At 37.2% G+C, this 18,468-nt stretch overlaps 1 protein-coding gene across 3 annotated transcripts; it reads left to right on the top strand.

Annotated features, from left to right (window-relative positions):
- The first annotated feature begins 1,967 nt into the window (after nt 1–1,967).
- On the top strand, nt 1,968–14,061 carry LOC118821613 (serine/threonine-protein kinase/endoribonuclease ire-1-like). Of its 3 annotated transcripts, XM_036590313.1 has the most exons (10): nt 1,968–2,102; nt 2,394–2,465; nt 3,388–3,416; nt 4,290–4,559; nt 4,646–5,215; nt 5,314–5,483; nt 5,943–6,169; nt 7,411–7,540; nt 11,758–11,852; nt 11,982–14,061. In XM_036590313.1, the coding sequence occupies exons 3-10, from the start codon at nt 3,404–3,406 to the stop codon at nt 12,079–12,081; spliced, it is 1,575 nt and encodes a 524-aa protein (XP_036446206.1). In that variant the 5' UTR covers nt 1,968–2,102; nt 2,394–2,465; nt 3,388–3,403; the 3' UTR covers nt 12,082–14,061. The 3 variants fall into 3 exon arrangements, 2 of the variants coding, with proteins under 2 accessions (XP_036446206.1, XP_036446205.1); XM_036590312.1 differs by lacking the exon at nt 2,394–2,465; XR_005008351.1 differs by lacking the exons at nt 2,394–2,465; nt 11,758–11,852; nt 11,982–14,061 and adding an exon at nt 6,281–6,381 and having other exon boundaries at nt 7,411–7,514.
- Nucleotides 14,062–18,468: the final 4,407 nt, after the last annotated feature.

Raw genomic sequence — 18,468 nt, 5'->3', positions numbered from 1 at the left:
GGTAACTGGGGGCGGGAGTCTGTCAATCATTTTTAGCATCAACCAATTAAATAACTACTCTTGGCCGTCAATCACATTTTGCCTTGGCCAACCGCAGAATAGAACGAACTGTCCGTCATTTTTTGCATTAGCCAATCTAAGGGTCTGTCTGCAGACCTGCACTCTCAGCCTGACCTGCACCGCCAGCCTGTTAACGGCATCAGCGCTGCTCTGACACCACAGAGTTTCTGTTGGTTTTATGAGGGAAAAACAGCGAATCACGAACTGCTGGGCAACAAAAGCTACAGTGAACGTATATTAACGTTCTCATAGTGATAATAAGGTAATTAAATATGGAAACTTTCGAAATAAAGCCACGACGATAAAACATAATGTCGGGTTTATTCGCAGAAACACAAACACACTACTGAAACTGATGAAAGCCAGGCTGAAGACGATCAGAACCGTTAGGAATAAAACCTGATGGTTTTGCTTCCTAATGGGAATTGGCTTGATGCCGTTAGAGACCATTAGGAAACGAACAACTATATATGGAATCAGTCCCAGAACAGCTGATTAAATGATCTGAATCCCTGTGATATCAACCCAGAACACCATTAGACTACTGAAAACCACCAGGAACCGACAGACACTTTTAATGGGTTCTATGACTTTTTTTAACTGGTAGGTAAATTAATGTAGTTCTCCAGCCGTGTTCTGGACGGAAAATGGATTAAGTGATGAAATCGCTAAGCAGAAGCAGCCAAACGTTGCCGTGTAATCTGGATGTTGTGAGAAGGAGAATGCTGCAGACCCGAGACCTAAAATCATCATAAGCACAAAACACTGAAGGCAAACAGTTGCATTAGGAACCAAGTGGCTATGAAATCACTTTTTGCGAACAAGCAAAGTTGAGGTGGAATCAGTGTTTGAATAAACTCAGAAAAAGACACGCCAGTCAGAACTGCATATGAGCACATATTTCTATATTGTGTTCATGTATTTACCCACAAAGTCAGGAAGAATATGTTCTATCAGTTCACTGATGCTTTTATGTGTGATGGTCAGTGTTTGCATGAACTCCGTCCTGCTTTACCTGCCAAAGAGACCTAAGCATGTACACATAAGCATATAAGTGAAACAATACTTATAATAATGTCTTGATCTGAAATAAGAAATTAGGTGATATTTAAGGCAACTTCAAAGCTTTAAACTATCTTCCCACTTCCGCGTGCCTGAACAGTATGGAACGCTTTTTTGCACTTTCCTTCAAACCATTGGCTGATGCATAAAATGAGAGACAGGTAATTCCCACTTGTGATTGGCCAGTGCAAGTTTTGATTGACAGTCCACCTCTGTTATATGATTGGTCGATACAAGAAATGATTGACAGTGTCTCCGCCCATTCCTTACGCCCACTGGTTCTCCGGGCTGCAGATACATGTACTTGCAAGTGGGCGTTTCCTAATGGTCTCTAACGGCATCAAGCCAATTCCCATTAGGAAGCAAAACCATCAGGTTTTATTCCTAACGGTTCTGATCGTCTTCAGCCAGGCTTTCATCAGTTTCCATTTGTGTTTCTGCGAATAAACCCGACATTATGTTTTATCGTCGTGGCTTTATTTCGAAAGTTTCCATATTTAATTACCTTATTATCACTATGAGAACGTTAATATACGTTCACTGTAGCTCTTGTTGCCCAGCAGTTCGTGATTCGCTGTTTTTCCCTCATAAAACCAACAGAAACTCTGTGGTGTCAGAGCAGCGCTGATGCCGTTAACAGGCTGGCGGTGCAGGTCAGGCTGAGAGTGCAGGTCTGCAGACAGACCCTTAGATTGGCTAATGCAAAAAATGACGGACAGTTCGTTCTATTCTGCGGTTGGCCAAGGCAAAATGTGATTGACGGCCAAGAGTAGTTATTTAATTGGTTGATGCTAAAAATGATTGACAGACTCCCGCCCCCAGTTACCTCCCCTTTAGGGCTCCGGTCTACAGCATTCCCCTTCTCCTCCGGGCTGCAATTACACGTTCTTGGTTTCAGCCGTTGTCGACAGTTCCGCTCCGGTTTCTGCCCGTTTCTGGACACTATAGAGACTAACCTCCCCGAGCCTCTGTGCTTTAAGGTAAAAGTAATGATTTTATGAGCCACGCTGTGGGTTTGTGTGTGTTTGATGACGTTGGGTTGAATTTGATAAGTCGTAGATGCCAGCAAAAGCAAAAATGAACTCCAGTCCTTTTGCTCCAATATTTTAAACTCGAGTTAAAGCTCGATTAAGAGTTAAATGAAGAGCTGAGGTGAAGTTTGAACAGCGACAGAGAGACAGAGCTGAAGGAGGTCCTCGCTGAAGACTGAGCCAAGCTGAATCTCTGAACTTTCACTTTCATTTCTTGTTCCGCGATTCTGTTCCACTCAGCGGATCCACTGAGCGTTTCTGTCAGACGGTGATGAAGCTGTACTGCACTCCGCTTTCCTGCTTAAACATCTGGTAGTTGAGCTCATTATTTTGTAAAATGTTATTAAAGTGATGAACTGTTGTTGAATGTGACTCCGGTAGTGGATTTAACACCCTGATGTTTTTACAAGTAGTCAGTTTTAGGTCTTCCCTGTTGAGTTAATAAGATGGTGAATGTGATCACTGTGTTGACATCAGCTCGAGTTGGTTTACTGAACTGACTCTTTCAAACGATCTGATTCAGTAGATTCATTTTCCTTCTGCCACTGTGATTAGTTAAAGAGTAATTCCGCTGATTTTACAAAATACCTGCATAATTCAATGGCTGAGATGTTAACAGAGTGATTCAGGGCTTTTAGTGTGAAATGCTCCATTCTAGAGAAACTTAAATTGTCAGAATTATTTACAGTGGTAGCGATAGGAACCAGACGTCCAGAGAGTTTAATGCCTCTGTACTCGCTATCTCACAGAAAGTTACTACACAAAATATTCATGAGCATGTTGCCTGGTACCTGAGACACTGTTTTATGATAGTTTTAAGGTGAGGTTTTTAACCTAAAATGTACTTTTAAAAATGCATTAATGTATTAAAGGTACTCTGATGATTTATTTTTCTTCAGATTTACCACTTCTTCCACTTCCAGCTTTACACATAAAAACCAAGAACACATGCAGGTTCACTGATCATTTTGTATAGTAAATAAAATGGCTATTTTTCATACCATTCCTGTCACCATCACTGTAAAGAAAATCTGCAATGTACCATTTCACATGAAGCCACTCTGCTTACATCTGAACAAATTGAATAGAATTATGAAGTAAAAAGTAAAAATCTGTGTGGCCTGTAGCATTTCACAAACACGCAGTGCAGGCTTAAACATAACGTTTACGTTATGGCCTTCAAAATGTTTAAAATTGCATGCTGTCTGAGTTTATTTCTCTTTTTTTTTTGCAGAATCTTAACACAAAAGATGGAAATTGATTGTAAGTAAGCTATTCATAAGTAGACTATGCACGAACCTAGAGTAACTGCACACAACACTGAGTGCGTTTACATGCACTTAATAATCTGATAACTGCAGAAAATCAGATTTTGTCAGTAGTCCGATCAACATGTTTACATGCACTTGAGTAATCAGATAATGGGGAAACTCCATGAGACAGACAGTGATCAGATTTCCGCTTTGCAACCAGCCAATAAACTCACAGAAGAAGAGTGACGTAAACATGACTAACGTGATGTAAAACTCAAACTTCATGCCGCATCTTTTTTAAAACACAGTTCACTTGAAAATATAAACATACATCATCTAGAAGGTGAAGAATGTATAAATCCTTAATTTCATCAAGCTTGTAGTTGATTTCAGCGTCACTCCAAAAGTTTTGCTGCCATCTCACTGCATCTCTCAATTCCGGTACCGCCGTCTGTTTTCACACATGTGCAGACTAAGAAATCCAAAAGAAATCAGAGTCAGAGTTTACATGCACTGAGAAATCTGATTACTGAGCTAAAATCCAGCTCTTTTTATCGGATTTCTAGACCTTACTGTGATCTTAGAGTCTGCTGTTTACATGACTATTTGAATAATCAGATAAGTGCAGAAATCTGACTCGGTTTATTAAGTGCATGTAAATACGCTGTCTGTTTTGAATGTAATCAGCAAAGAGACAAAGAATGGAAATATTTATTGGCTAATGACAAATTGTCTAATAAATAATAACCAATTGATCAATGACTAAAAATTGATTTATATAAAATAAAATACTAATTGATGGTTAATTGTCTTGTGGTGAGCCTCTTCTAATCTTATAAACTGTTATAAACTGTGACTGATATTTATGATGTCATCTCCTCAGATTCTCTTTTTGTGGACCATGAAAGAGCAGAGCTTATCCAGCGTGTTTCTTTAGTAATGCCGCTGGCTGATGTGCTGCTGTCAAAGAGAATATTGAGTTATGAGGCATATTCAGAGATTCACACAGAAAAGACCTCCCAGGCACAAATGAGAGCACTCTATAGGTTTTTGGACTCTGGAGGACGTACAGCAAAAACTGCCTTTTACCATGCACTGATGAAAGAGAATCCTTTCCTTATTGAAGAGCTGGAGAGAACATTCAGAAATGGAGGTTAGATTTAGTATAATAATAACTTGATTATGTGGTGCTGTCCTTACACTTCTGATTCTAATTTTTATCTCCAACATTACCAACAGAGACGTCACATAACAGACAGGAATCTAGGGAAACAAGAGCAAGTGTGGAGGGGGAGGGACCCCAGAACCTTGAAACAAAATGGCATAAATCCAGCAAGAGATGGCAGAAATATTTAACGGATCTCCTTAAGGATTCTGATCGGCGGAGCGTGGGAAATGGGAAACTGTTGCTGTGCACAAAGAACAACAAATACAAAATCGGAACAGGAGCTGATGGTACCATAGTATACCTTGGAATAAAAGCAGATGGTACTGAGGTAGCCATCAAACGAATGGTCAAAGCCAACAATGAACAACTGAAAAATGAGATATCACATCTGCGTCTCCTTGAGAGCGTCTACATAGTCAGATATGTGGATTTTGTTGAAGACGAAGATTTTAATTACCTTGCTCTCCAGCTTTGTGAATGTGATTTGGAAGAATACAGGAAAAAACTTGGAAAAGAAAAAGGAGAAGAGGACAAAATGAAAGTTTTAAAGAAATTGGCAAGGGAAGTGCTTCTTGGGTTACAGGTTGTCCATGATGCTGGTGGGATTCACAGAGATATAAAACCCCAAAATGTTCTGATAGGTATTACTTATAATTTCTGTATTTTCATATGTGCCACAGGCCTGTGATAGTGTTACAGACTGTATGTAAACCTAATTAACCTTCAAACTGTTTGACAGATGTGGAAGGTAAAGCGAGGCTGGCTGACTTTGGCATAAGTCGTAGACTAGACGGAGGTGAAAGCACCAGGTGCACCTCAAGAGCGGGTACTGAAGGCTGGGAGGCAGCAGAGATACTGGAAAATGAGGATGAAGAGAAGTGCAGATATAACAAGGAAACTGACATACAGGTTTGCACCTGTCATTACATTACAACTTTATGTAATGTGAACACGTGTTAAACTGCAAGACAACATATTGAGTTCCCCACTCTCATAACTTTGTTACTGGCACATTAATTTCATAGTATTTACTAGGGCTGCATTGTGATGATAAATTAAGTCACAATAAGGAGTGTATCGTGGATACAGTCAGCAGCTTAATTTCAAAGAGAGCATAATTAATGCTTGTTTAAGTAGATTTAGTGGAACAGAGTTTGTGAAATGTTTACCATTAAAATGAGGGCATTTCGTGTAGAAATGCACTCTGATCATTAAAGTTGACATAAAAAAAAACAGATATAACTTGTGATTCAAATAGAAATATAAACCCATAATGAAGCATTAAGAGCTTGTTAAATGGAATGGGAATACAGCTTCGTTTCATTCTTTGTTCTAACAGTGATATGTGATGCGTGTTTGTGTTTGCAGGTGGCAGGAATGTTATTGCATTACATTCTTTCGGATGGGCATCATCCCTTTGGCAAACATGCTTTTCGAATGGCAAGTATTGCAAAAGGGGAATACTCTCTTCACGAGACGATTGAAAAGGATGTGGAAGCCAAAGATCTGATTGAGGGGATGCTTCCAAAAGATCCAGAAAAGAGGCTGAAGATTGAAGAGGCTGTAGAGCATCCTTATTTCTGGGATGATGAAAGGTAAGAACAAAAGAAAAGCTTACCTCTGGCCTTTCAAGTGACTTTCAATGCATCCTGGGCTGCTGGACTGTCAGCCTGACTCTGTCCTCTGCTTTTGATTCTGATCTTCAGTTTCCTCTGCAAGACTCTCTCTGTCTCTGGTTCTGATATTTGACTTTCACACTCTCCGTCTTGCTTTTCTATCTGGGACCAGAGGCTTGAATCAGCAGAAGGTGAGCTTCTCCTTACTGCATACTTTAGACTTCAGGACCCATACAGTAAACTACAGCTCTATCACCTCATCCTTCCCCTCTACAGCGATCAATTACTACTGCATTTGTCATTACTTCTGTTTATATTTCATTTTCTACAAACCCAATTCCAAAAAAGTTGGGACAGGGACAACTGGGAAGTTTGTGGTATGATCCAAAACACCTGTTTTCACGTTTCACAGTTAAACAGATGAATAGGTAACAGGTGATTGAGTATAAAAGGAGCTTTCACAAAAGGCTTAGTCGGCACTTTGCAAAAAAACTGTGTGAGTGAAAAGTCCAACAGTTCCAAAAACATTTCTCAAAGCATAATTGCAACATCTACAGTCCATAAAATTATTCAAAGATTCAGAGAATTCAAAGATAGGTGCATAAACCGCAAGGCCATGACCTTCAATCCCTCAGATGGCACTGCATTAAAAACCGACATGCTTCTGTAATGAATATGACCACATGAGCTCAAGAATACTTGTCAGTATATACAGTTTGTTGCTGCTATTACAAATGCAGATTAAGACTCTACTACGGAAAGTGGAAGCCGTTTATCAACAACATCCAGAAACGCTGCCAACTTCTCTGGGCTAAAGCTCATTTGAGATAGACTGATGCATAGTGGAAAAGTACTGTGGTCTGATAAGATTTTCTTTCAAGTTGAACCATTAAATAACTATTTTCAGTTGAGCAGAAAGAATTTGCAAGTCATTGTTGTCTGTTTTTATTTACATTTTTGGAATTGGGTTTGTACTTTTCATCTCCTTTTTTGGGGTAGCAGGTGTGAATGTGCATGTTCAGCGCATTCAGAGTGAAATATCTACAAGTGTTTCTTCACGTACTTGCATGTATTAAAGGAGCATTCTGCATAATGCCCTGAAGATATGCACGTCAGTGGTTGTAGACATATCATAGTGAATGGTGCGTTCTGAAATCATAGAGTGGTTATAGCCTTGCATTATTTGCATAAAGTGATAACTTACGGTTGTTTTCCACTAGGAGAGATGCATTTTTGAGGAAAGTTGGAGATAAGGAAGCTGTTCAGAAATTCAGAAGTGTAGATGAAAAACTTTGCAATGCTGTGGCTAAATACACTGATGGAAGATCCTTTTCTGAATGGAAATCTAAGGTGAGTTAAGAATCCCCATTCAAAATATAAAGAAATTACATGTATGATGTGTATGCAAAGGTAATATCCAAGTTGACCATTTGTTTTGTGTAATTTTCTGATATGCCTATCACAGATATTCTGAAGATAACATATTAATTTCAAATGTTCAAATACATTAGGCTGTGTGATAAATTGTATACTCATCATCATTGTGATATTAGATTCTATGATAAACACATCGTTAAGGGCTGTGACAGCAATAGTGCTAGAGTGATGCGATTTCATCAGCAGGAGTGTAGTTAGAAGCATGTTTCCTTGAGGGAGGATTGAACCCTGGTCTCCTGCACATGGAATAAGGGACTTAATCATTTAACTTAATAGCCAATTATAAAACATGTACATGCAAAACTCTACCAATACTCTATCCTGAACACTAGCCTGTAAAGATACTTTAAACTCGTTGACTATTCTCACACCCAGAGCTATGTATAAAATATATGGAGCTAGGGGTGGGGGGAAAAATCGATTCTTAGATGCATCGCGATGCGGACGTGGACGATTCTGAATCGATTCACAAATGTAAAAAATCGATTTTCTAAATTTTAATTGATAACGTAATGTTGACGGAACGCAAAAGGCAGAACTTTGCAAAGTGCGAAAGTGCAGCACCTGGACAGTCTATGGTGGCACATTACATTAAAAGCTAATGCAGGATTGGTAACCCAAATGTTAATAAGAGTCATTTTGTTCTTTCAACAAAAATCAAACCACCTTGGGAGCCACATCATTTTGAGTCCAATTTACCATCTTGGCTGTACATGTGTCTCAGTATGTGCTAATGTACTAGGGTAGGCTAAAAATATAATACAAACAAAAACGCAGACTACTGCTTTTCTACTGCTCTAGCTGCTTTTCTTGCATCACCAGCTAGAAACCTTTCCACAAAAGTAGAACAGTTTCTTGTAAAATGTCTCTCAATGTTCTACTTTTTATGAGGCTGAAGTTGCTTCTCATTCTCCAGCTTCTCGTTCGAATTTTCCCATTCCACCTTAAACGGTGCCTGAGGCTCCAGAATGTAACTGCTGCACCATTTAAGGTGGAACAGGAAAATTCAAACAAGGAGCTGGTGAATGAGAAGCTGACTTCGGCTTCACGTTTTTTCAGTGTTTAACAGTTTCTTGTTTCAGATTAAACATATCAGGAAACCAACTGAAGTGATTATAAACGTCTATTCGTCTCCAAATTATCGATGTTCGTCTCAAATCTTTCTCTTTGCCTTTTCGTTAGCTACTAGCTAGGTGAACTAGCGGTTATAGGCTACATTAACTCCAGCATTTAAGATCATTTATTGTTAAAACTGTGTTAGAACGATCAGGAGTGCTTTGTTTTACTGCAAAGGAGGATTATTCTGCTGTGGAGCCAGCAGTAAAAGAGCCGCAGGTTGCCGACCCCTGAGCTAGTATATGGAAGCACTTTGGCTTCCGTGGAGCTGAAGGGGAAAACCATATTCCGTGTTTGCACCCATTTTCCGTCCAGTTGTACTTGCTGCGCGACCATCGAGCAAGCGATATCAAAGCTTCCACCCAACTCGGAAAGAACTAAGCGAATTACAAACTCTATCGCAACTTTTATTGCCAAGGATTTGCAGCCATTCTCATCGTTGAGAATCAGGGCTTTCGCGCTATGTTGCACACTTTGGAGCCGAGATACAGCGTCCCGTCTCGAAGATATTTTACTGACACAGCAAGACCAAGACCAAAGTTATAAAATCACTAAAGAAAACGGGTAGAATAGCTGTAATCTGCTGCATGGACACCCACTGCCACAGGATCTTATTTCACTGTAACTGCGCATTTTATCACCAATGAGTGGCAGCAGCGTCTCATGTGCTCCAAACAGGCACAGTGAATGAGAGCCTTCTAGTTCACCTGCCACATCACTTCCATTTGATTTATTAATAGAAGATATTGGAAGTAAATTCATTATGGACTATTACAAATATTTTGCTTTAAAAGTACCAAGAAATCACACAGTGCGAAAAAAGAAATCCTGTCTGAATAAAAAAGATGCATCAAGATCGATAATCGTTTTATAATCGCATCGCAGCCCTCTGAATCGTAATCGAATCAAATCATGAGGTGCCTAGAGATTCCCAGCCCTATATGGAGCAGTAATGGCTGCTGTCACAACAAATCTGCATCACCATAAAGAGTTTTCTAAGGAATTAAATATACATTTATTTTTGTAGGCTTATATAGAAATAGCTTTTTAAGACTGTTAGCTGGTTTTCTAACAGCCTGACAATGCAGTTGTGATATAAGTAGCTTAGTTTAGTAATTGGTATTTCATTATTTTTTTACTTTGTGCAAAAGTGAAATTTGCTTTTGTAATTTTGCATTGTTTGCTATTTGCTTTAATTACAGAGTAAAAAAAAAACTGTCTATGCTTGTGGCATCTGCAGTCAGACACACTGTACTGATAAAATCAACACTGCATTTACATCTATATCATGCAGCCATACTATTAGCGGTAGCATAAATAATTTGAATATTCTAGTATTTACTTGTTATATTTGGGAGTTTGTGGATTCCCGGCAATTTACAGAGTTAGTGGCTAGTTATATTTAGTGGACTAATAATAGATGATTCAAAATCATGTCATATCCAGATAACATTAGCTAAAAGCTGAACACAGCCACACGTCCCCCTATGATTTTGCAGTGAAGCCCCTTCTTTGTAAAGACTGAAGCAAAATAAGCTATTTAAAAATGTTAAATTGCAAGAAAATTACAATATAACATATTTAGAGATGAGCTAGATTTTTGTTCGCCTATTTTACTTGCGATGGATTTGAATTTGAACAGTAAGTTAGCAATGGAATATGACTTTTCAGTAAGTCAGCTAAACTGACTCTGAAAACACTTCACTAGATAAAGATTTTAAAACATTTATATCCTGAAATTGCTTCTGTACTTGATGGTCAATTGTGAAATGTAAATTGTTTTTAAGAACGATATTAAGAGCTACTTGAGTAGTCGTTCTGAAACACCAGCAAGTGTTCAAAGCCTGTAAAATGCTGTTTGGGCCACTCCTATCTCTGAGTGAACTGGCCAAGAATATTCAGTGTCCCTACCTAGCTGGCTGCCCACAAGAGATTTATCATGAGTCATGCTGTCCCATGTTTTCATGTCACTAGCAAAACACTAAGAGTTTTAGTCTATAGGCAGAAGCTTATTTTAGCCACATATTTTTATGTGTGGAGGCTTGTTTTAGCCTCCTGTGTTTTAGAGCAGGAAGTGAGACTGCATCCCAGTCCCTCATGGCCACATGGTGAGCAGTTAGATCCCATTGTTTTGAAGTAGGTGTATAACATTAAGAATTTTCTCTACCGAAACACTTACTTTCTGCAATTAAGTACATTTTTTTGTGCTTTATTGAAAAATACTATGATTTTGTGTGTGTACAGCTGATCAAAGCTGTGTTTGCTAGTCATGTACTGGCTAGCGGTTTTGAGTTCAGCTCAAAATGAGTTAAAATTGTCGCTAATGAAATGATCACAACCGAAACTTTTGATAAAGTTTTGGTAGTGTTATAATTGTCATGGAAATGAAAATAGAATTTTCTGTCATTCATTTTAAGAAACATAATTAAGATATAGTCATTCAAAGCAAAAAAATTTAAACATTCATTCAATAATTCATTCTTTTATCTTCTCAAACTGCTTGATCCAGCTAGTGTTGTGGTAGCAATAGTGAAAGCAGAAATTACCAGAAAACCTTGTCCCTCTCAACTTCCTCCTGCTCATTCTAGGGGATCCCGAGCCCCTCCAACTTGGAGATTATAATCCCTCCAGTGGGTCCTAGATCGACCTTGGTGTCTTGTCTCAGTCAACTGTGCCTAACAAATCTCCTATGAGAGGAGGCCAGGGGGCATCCTGATCAGATGCCCGAACCACCTCAACAGGCTCCTCTCAAAGTAGAGGAGTAGCGGTTCTACTTTGAGCTCATGGATAATTGAGATCCTCACCCTATCAAGTAGAGTGTAGCCCACCACCCTGCCAACCAGTTCGGTAGAATGATCTATATATGAAAAACTGAAAGGAAAATGCACATAAATGTACAAGTGTGTTGATCTTTCAAGTCACACTACATCTCTCAGATGGGCATTTTTTTGGGACAGATACAAACGTATGTTGAAGTTCAGTACATACCTGTAACACTGTAATACTGTTTACAGATTTCCAAAGTTCCCCAGATAAAAGCTCCTGACAAAAACCTTCCAGATGATTTACTTGGCCTGCTACGTTATCTGCGTAACTTACTGGTGCACAAGTAAGTCTAACATCTTTGGAATTATTGTCTTTTCTTTTTTTAAATTAATCATTAACACAATTATTATTGTTAATAAATAATTGATTGATAACTATAACAATGTAACGTGTCTGTTACTTTGTTGCACAGCAAAAAAGCTTTTGAAGACAACAACATGTTTAAAGATCTGTTCCCGGACTTCTTCATCAGCGCACACAAGCTGGCGAAGGAGATGTGTTGGAATGCTTGAGGATACCCCATGAGAAGATGCTCTTAGCCTGATTTTTTATGAACCACTGATGAAATGCAATTACAATCCTGCAGTTTCTATTTTATATTTCCTATTTGTATATTTTAGCGTATATGGCAACTATTGCATATTTCCCTGAATTAGGGAGCTCCACATTCAAGTCATTTTAAAATTACAAAACTGTAAATTGATTACTCATGGACTTATATATTGATTACTGATGTACAGTATAGAAAGCAGGGTTCAATAGGGACAAAGGGACCAAGGGACGTCACAATAAGGGAAGCTAAAGCAACTGTATTGAACGTCCTAGATACTAAGTTTTAAAGGATCTTTCCTTTAAGTTTTAAAGCCATTTCTTTGGCTATGGTTATACATTCTTTTTAAATTTGCTACTTTTTACTGTTAAGATGATTTTGATACTTCTGTATTACTGAGGGTCAGTTCAGTCTGAGGGTCAGTTAAAAATCAGGGGTTTATGTGTTATTTATCCATTTATGTGAGTTTTTTTTTTTTGTTGTTGTTGAAATTTTTTGTATTGCATGACAATCAGTGTCAGTTACTTTTTGGAATTTCTTTTAAAATCTTTCTTCTTATTTGAATTGTGTTTGGTTTTGTATTTTCTTTTCTCAACACCAGAGAAGCAAGTGAAAAAAATGAACATAGGCACTCTGTGTGGAGTCTACACCCTCCATACCAGGGCACTCCCTACTTTGTTTACAGAGGACCTTGTGTCTTGTATTGGGGATGTGTTTTTGTTTGGTCAGTCTTGCGAAAACACACTTAACTCGGTTTGCTTTCATGCTAGAACATTTGTACCATCTGGGGTTTCAAACAGGTAAGAGAGGCAGGTCTGTACATTCGCACCATATAGGCGTCTACTCTGTCTAGTTCCCTCAGAGGGTGGGCACTGCTCCTTGTAGTTTTGATTATTGGCCAGGGAAGAGTAGAGTAGTTAGCTTTAGTTTAATTATGGTTTTGTAGCTCAGTATTATTTGATTCAGAGTAGGCAGGCATGTTTTGTTTGTTTATTTCGATGGTGCTGTCCACATTCTTCTAGAGTGGTACTAGATATTATAACTGTGTTTTTACTGTTTCATTTTTCATTAAAATGGCTTCTGGAACTCTTTTTGCTTGTTCTTCTTTCCTTTAACCCTTCCTTCACCAGTTCAGCATATTAATGCCACATGTTACTGATATCACAGCACCCTAGATAAAATGTAGGGTCATAACAATATCCATCTAAAATGGCAGTTAATTAGTGTGGATACCTAGTACCCAATGTTTTTTATGACTCTGTCACAATGTTTCTAATGATGTTGCAACATTGTATTAATTTCACATTGGTTAAGAGCAATGTTTGGAGGCTTTTGTGTCTTTCAGTTGTCATTTGTTGTCATGTAACAATACATTGTATACAGAACTGTAAACTGTTTTCATCTTATGAATGTTTTGTATTGGTTTTAAACTCACTGAGAGCTTTATGGTTATGGATGTGCAAACACTGTTGCTAGGTCTTGGGCACAGGACTGACATACTGATATATTCCATGACTGCACAAATTGCATTTTGGTCACAATGTGTGGCAGTAGTGTAAGTGGGTTGTGGAATAATGTCTAAGACCAACAGTTATGACACTGTGTGACAGAAGTTTAGAGAACATGTGTCATTAATGATAAAATACAACAAATTAAATCACTATTAAACCCAAAACTGCCATATTTTCTAAATGGTGTAAATTTTGGACAGTACTTTTTTGTTTTTTACTGCAGATCTGTAATGGAACTAAATGCAGTTCAGCAGCGATGTTGACCTCCCCAAAATGATGGCATGCCTGGCTGACAATGATGAATACATGGATGGCAATGACGTGCCTGGCTGAACCCAACATGGCATCTCTATGTGTATATGTATGATTTGAACTCAATAAAAAGTTGTGCCAACTCAGTTCATAGAAAAATGAAGTAGATTTTGACAAGGTTGTTGAGTTTAATTTATAATTTAAACTGTATGTTCAATGAACATAAAAATATTTTTGTGTGCATTATACATACATATAAACAAAATTATACTGAAATAAAGAGAGCAATGACATTATTTTATATATTTTTAAGTATTATTTGCTTCCTGCCTTTCGCCCAGTGACTTCTGGGATAGGCTCCAGCTCCCCCCATGACCCAGAATGCTTAGAAAATGTGTCTGTGTGTGAGTATGTAAAACATCAAATATTGGTGTTTTTTTTTTATTATTTAGTACAGAAAAAAGAATTTACTAATTACTGCTTTCTGTTTTTATTGCCACATAATCACTGTCCCAACCTTTTTGGAATTGGGTTTGTACATGTACATAGTACAATATTTATACCTAATATTTATTACCTTACCAGTGATTACTTAGTACCTAAGTTTGAGATGCTTATTTCTTGATAATTTTTCGTATATCTTGCCGCGGCTGATGAAACTTGACACTTGTTGTAGCTGAAATGATTACTATGTTTCAATAAATCGATTGTGAGTTTATTGTCAAATGGAATCTCATAATTGCAACCATAGTGAGAGATCTTTAAATTAAAAAGTAGCTGCATTTAGTTCATCTTGGAAAAGGCTGCTTCAAAATTTAACAAATTCTAATAATAATTCTGTGCTTACGACTTATTATGCTAACATACAATGTACATGTTTTCAGTAACAATTCCCAGGTTAACATTTATATTAACATTTTTTTAAAGTATATTTTCACACGTTTTGTCCCCGACGGCTTCACATAATGGCAACGTCTAAGTTACGGAGTGCTCTGTGGACGAACTCATAAACTGTCGAAACTTTTTACGTCGTTTACCCATCTTCCTTTACGCACTTACATCTGTTTCCTTAGTTTGTATCGGCCTTTATTTCCCCGTTTCAGCTGTTTTCGACAGCTCTACTCCAGCTGCGCCACGCTGTCATGTTATCGTTCTAGGTTAAGACAGCTTTACTTTGAGATGGGAGTAGATCTCTGATACGCTATTCCGCCGTATTACAGGTCTGTTTATGGTGGAACACAGTCGGACCTTTAAATTGAAATGCGTTAATGGCAGAAAGATACCCCAATAACTTATTTTTCTCATTTTCAGATTTACCATTATTTTACCATTATCATTTTTACGCATAAAAGCAGGTTAACTCGTCATTTTAAATAGCAAGTAAATGACTATGTATGTGTTGTAGACACAGAGGTGGACGAAGTACACAAATCATGTACTTGAGTTAAAGTAGAGATACCCAAGGTAAAATATTACTCCAGTAAAAATAGATGTTCCTCCCTTTAGACCTCCACTTGAGTAAAAGTACAAAAGTATTTGTCTTCAAATGCACTTAAGTATCAAAAGTAAAAGTACTAAAAGATTAATTATGACTCTAATGTCCTATTATCATTTTTGTAACAAGACTCTTGCTTCATTAACTCATTTTAGGTGAAAATACTCCAGTGTCACTCTTGGTAAACCAGTCTTTTAATAGAATGTCATTAATTAGTCTGACACTGATGTCTATTAAAAATATTATAGAAGGCACTGAAGGCAAACAGTTTCCATTAGGTAGAACTGAGTGGCTCTGAAAAAACTTTTTGCAAACAAACAAAGTTTCAGTTTAAGATTTATTTGCAACTTAGTTACAAGTTTAAGTTTAATAAAAACTTGCTTTAAACACAGGTTCACAAATGAGTTTCCTTTACTATATGGCATCTGTAGGTCTCTGTTCATAAATATAAACTAGCAAAAAACGAATTTACTATAAAATGAAATAATGTTTGTATAAATTCAGAAAAAAGACACATACCAGTCACAACTGCATATGTGTACATATTTCTATACTGTGGTCTATTTACACACCTGATTGGTGATTGGTGTTTTTGCTTCAAGCTTCTTTCGTTTTGACATGTTACGTTTTTATACACACATAAACCAAAAGGAACAACAGATTTCTCATAATGTAGTGGAGTAAAAAGTAAGATATTTGACTTTGAAATGTAGTGGAGTGAAAGTGAAAAGTCGCCCAAAATGGAAATACTTCAGTGAAGTACAGATACACGAAAAAACTACTTAAGTACAGTAACGAATTACGTGTACTTAGTTACTGTCCACGACTGTGTAGACATAATGATCCCTGGCTCCCGTCACCACTGTAAAGAAAATCTGCAGTGCATTATTTCACATCAAATTACTCTGAATTAGTTTACTTACATAGTTTACTTACATCTCAACAACTGAAATTTGCAGAAAAATGAAAAATGTGTGGAATTATCTTTTAACTCACAGTACCTCAGTCACCATGGGGCAACATATCAATCAGTCAACCTTTATTTAAACTCAGAATACATTACATAAATCAGGGATTGAGAAGTTGGGTAGTAAGAAGAAATCAAATGTTATAATAATATAATAAAAATCATAATAGTAAAATTTAATAATAAGAAGGTATCAATAAACTGTTAAAATTACAATATAGCTTAATATAACTTAAAAAGTAAAAGATCAGATAAGGATAAAATAAATAAAAACATAATGAAATAAAAAGAAATAGAAGATGTAAGACAATAAATTGACAATAATAAAATACATAAAAAGAATAAAATAAATAAATAAACATTAGCTAAGACATACCAAAAATCAGAGTCTGATAAACTGCAGTATTTACTCTGAGCATTTGAGTGATGTACGATGGCATATGGCCAGTAAGCACTTTATAGATAAAAAGAAGCCAATGTGTCTCCCAGCGCACATATACAAACACACACTGGAGCTTTGTACAGAGTAACATGGCAGCATAGTATATGAAATGTACACCATTTAAGCCCAAAGGGACATGGTCCTATTTAACGATTAGGCCCACCGAGGGGCAGCACACCTCTAAAAGTGGTGGGGCAAAATGTATTGGTTTATTGGTACAGAAACACACATAAACATCTGATGTTTCAGTTGGATTGTGCAGCAGTTAAACTGATTTATTGAAAAGAATTAAAAAGAAGGATCTGTTCATGAGTCGTTCATCACTATATCACGCATGGCTAGATTAATGTTTCAGTTTGTTAGGCAAGCTGTCTGACTTAATTTCATTAACAGAACTAAGAATACCTCTGTAACTCCACATAGTTAGAAAATAGATTTTAGTTTCTTATTTATAAGGTGTCCCATTTTTTAAACTAAGTCTCACCGCCTACATATGAGTATTCAATTGAATTGCATGTGATTGGTCTCTGTAGCTCAGTGTTTCTCAGCCCTGGTCCTGGAGGCCCACTGCTCTGCGTATTTTAATGCTTAACACACCCAACTTTAACACAGTAATGGGCTGTTAATGCACTGATTCGTTGGACCAGGTGTGTTGGGATCAGGAAAGACTAAAAAGTGAGGGTGGTGGGCCTCCAGGACCAGAGTTGAGAAACACTGCTGTAGCTGACTGACAGTAGCTCATTATAAACTGGATATAGTAAAGTGTTTATTAAAAATTTCCTGCTTTACTGTAGAAATAAAGAGAATAATTAGAGATGATGAGAAACTATTTTTTGTTTTACAGTATCAATAACAATATTAAAACTGGCCGACACAGATCTTCTTGTACTTCTTTAAAAACTACTAAACTTTAAAATGAGTTTGTTTTTAATTAAAGTACTTCACCTAAGATGAGCATCTAAAAGTGGGCTATCTACTCAAACACTAAGATTAAAATAAATAGAGACATTCTGATGTGAAAAGCTCCATTCTAGACAGACTATCAGAATTTTTCACAGTGGTCTTGATAGAAACCAGATGTCTAAAGAACTGAATGCCTCTGAAAGCTCCCACAAAGAAAAACATTATATGAAATAGTTAAGAATATGTTGCATGATGCCTGTGACATTGTTTTATGATAGTTTTGAGATGAAAAATATCTTCAATAAACAGCGCATGTTTGTTTATACATGTGTTAAAATGCATTGGGGAAAAAAATATTTTGTTGTGTGATAGAGCTTTATATTATTTTAATTATGGTGGCAGAGTGCTGAAGGGCCTTTATTTCACTTATTTAGTCCTTACATTTTCAGGGGCTTTTCTGTTTATCAGGTTTTTGCACTTGCAGTTGACTGTCCTCAGTTTTTTCCTCAGTCTTTCCACAAACTAAGATAATCATTAACTGTCATTTTTAATAGGTGGTTGCAAATGTTTTGCAGTCAATGACTGCCTTAAGTCAGGAATCCATAGACATCACCAGATGCTGGGTTTCTTCCCTGTGATGCTCTGCCAGGCCTTCTGTGCAGCTGTTTTCAGTTCCTGCTTGTACATGGAGTGTTTTAGCTTCAATTTTGACTTCAGTTAATGAAATACATGCTTGATTGCATTGAGGTCAGGTGATTGACTTGGCTTTGCAAAACACT

This window comes from Colossoma macropomum, unplaced genomic scaffold (genome assembly GCF_904425465.1).
Source record: "Colossoma macropomum unplaced genomic scaffold, Colossoma_macropomum, whole genome shotgun sequence".
In the NCBI taxonomy this organism is placed as follows: domain Eukaryota; kingdom Metazoa; phylum Chordata; class Actinopteri; order Characiformes; family Serrasalmidae; genus Colossoma; species Colossoma macropomum.
The sequence above is the reverse complement of the archived record's forward strand: the minus strand, read 5'-3'. Positions and strand labels throughout refer to the sequence as shown.

What these genes read in the sequence shown, in the direction of transcription:
- LOC118821613 (XM_036590312.1), top strand. An exon ending in TATTTCTGGGATGATGAAAG is followed by an intron (nt 6,170 to 7,410) that starts GTAAGAACAAAA and finishes GTTTTCCACTAG; the next exon opens with GAGAGATGCATTTTTGAGGA. An exon ending in CGTAACTTACTGGTGCACAA is followed by an intron (nt 11,853 to 11,981) that starts GTAAGTCTAACA and finishes TTTGTTGCACAG; the next exon opens with CAAAAAAGCTTTTGAAGACA.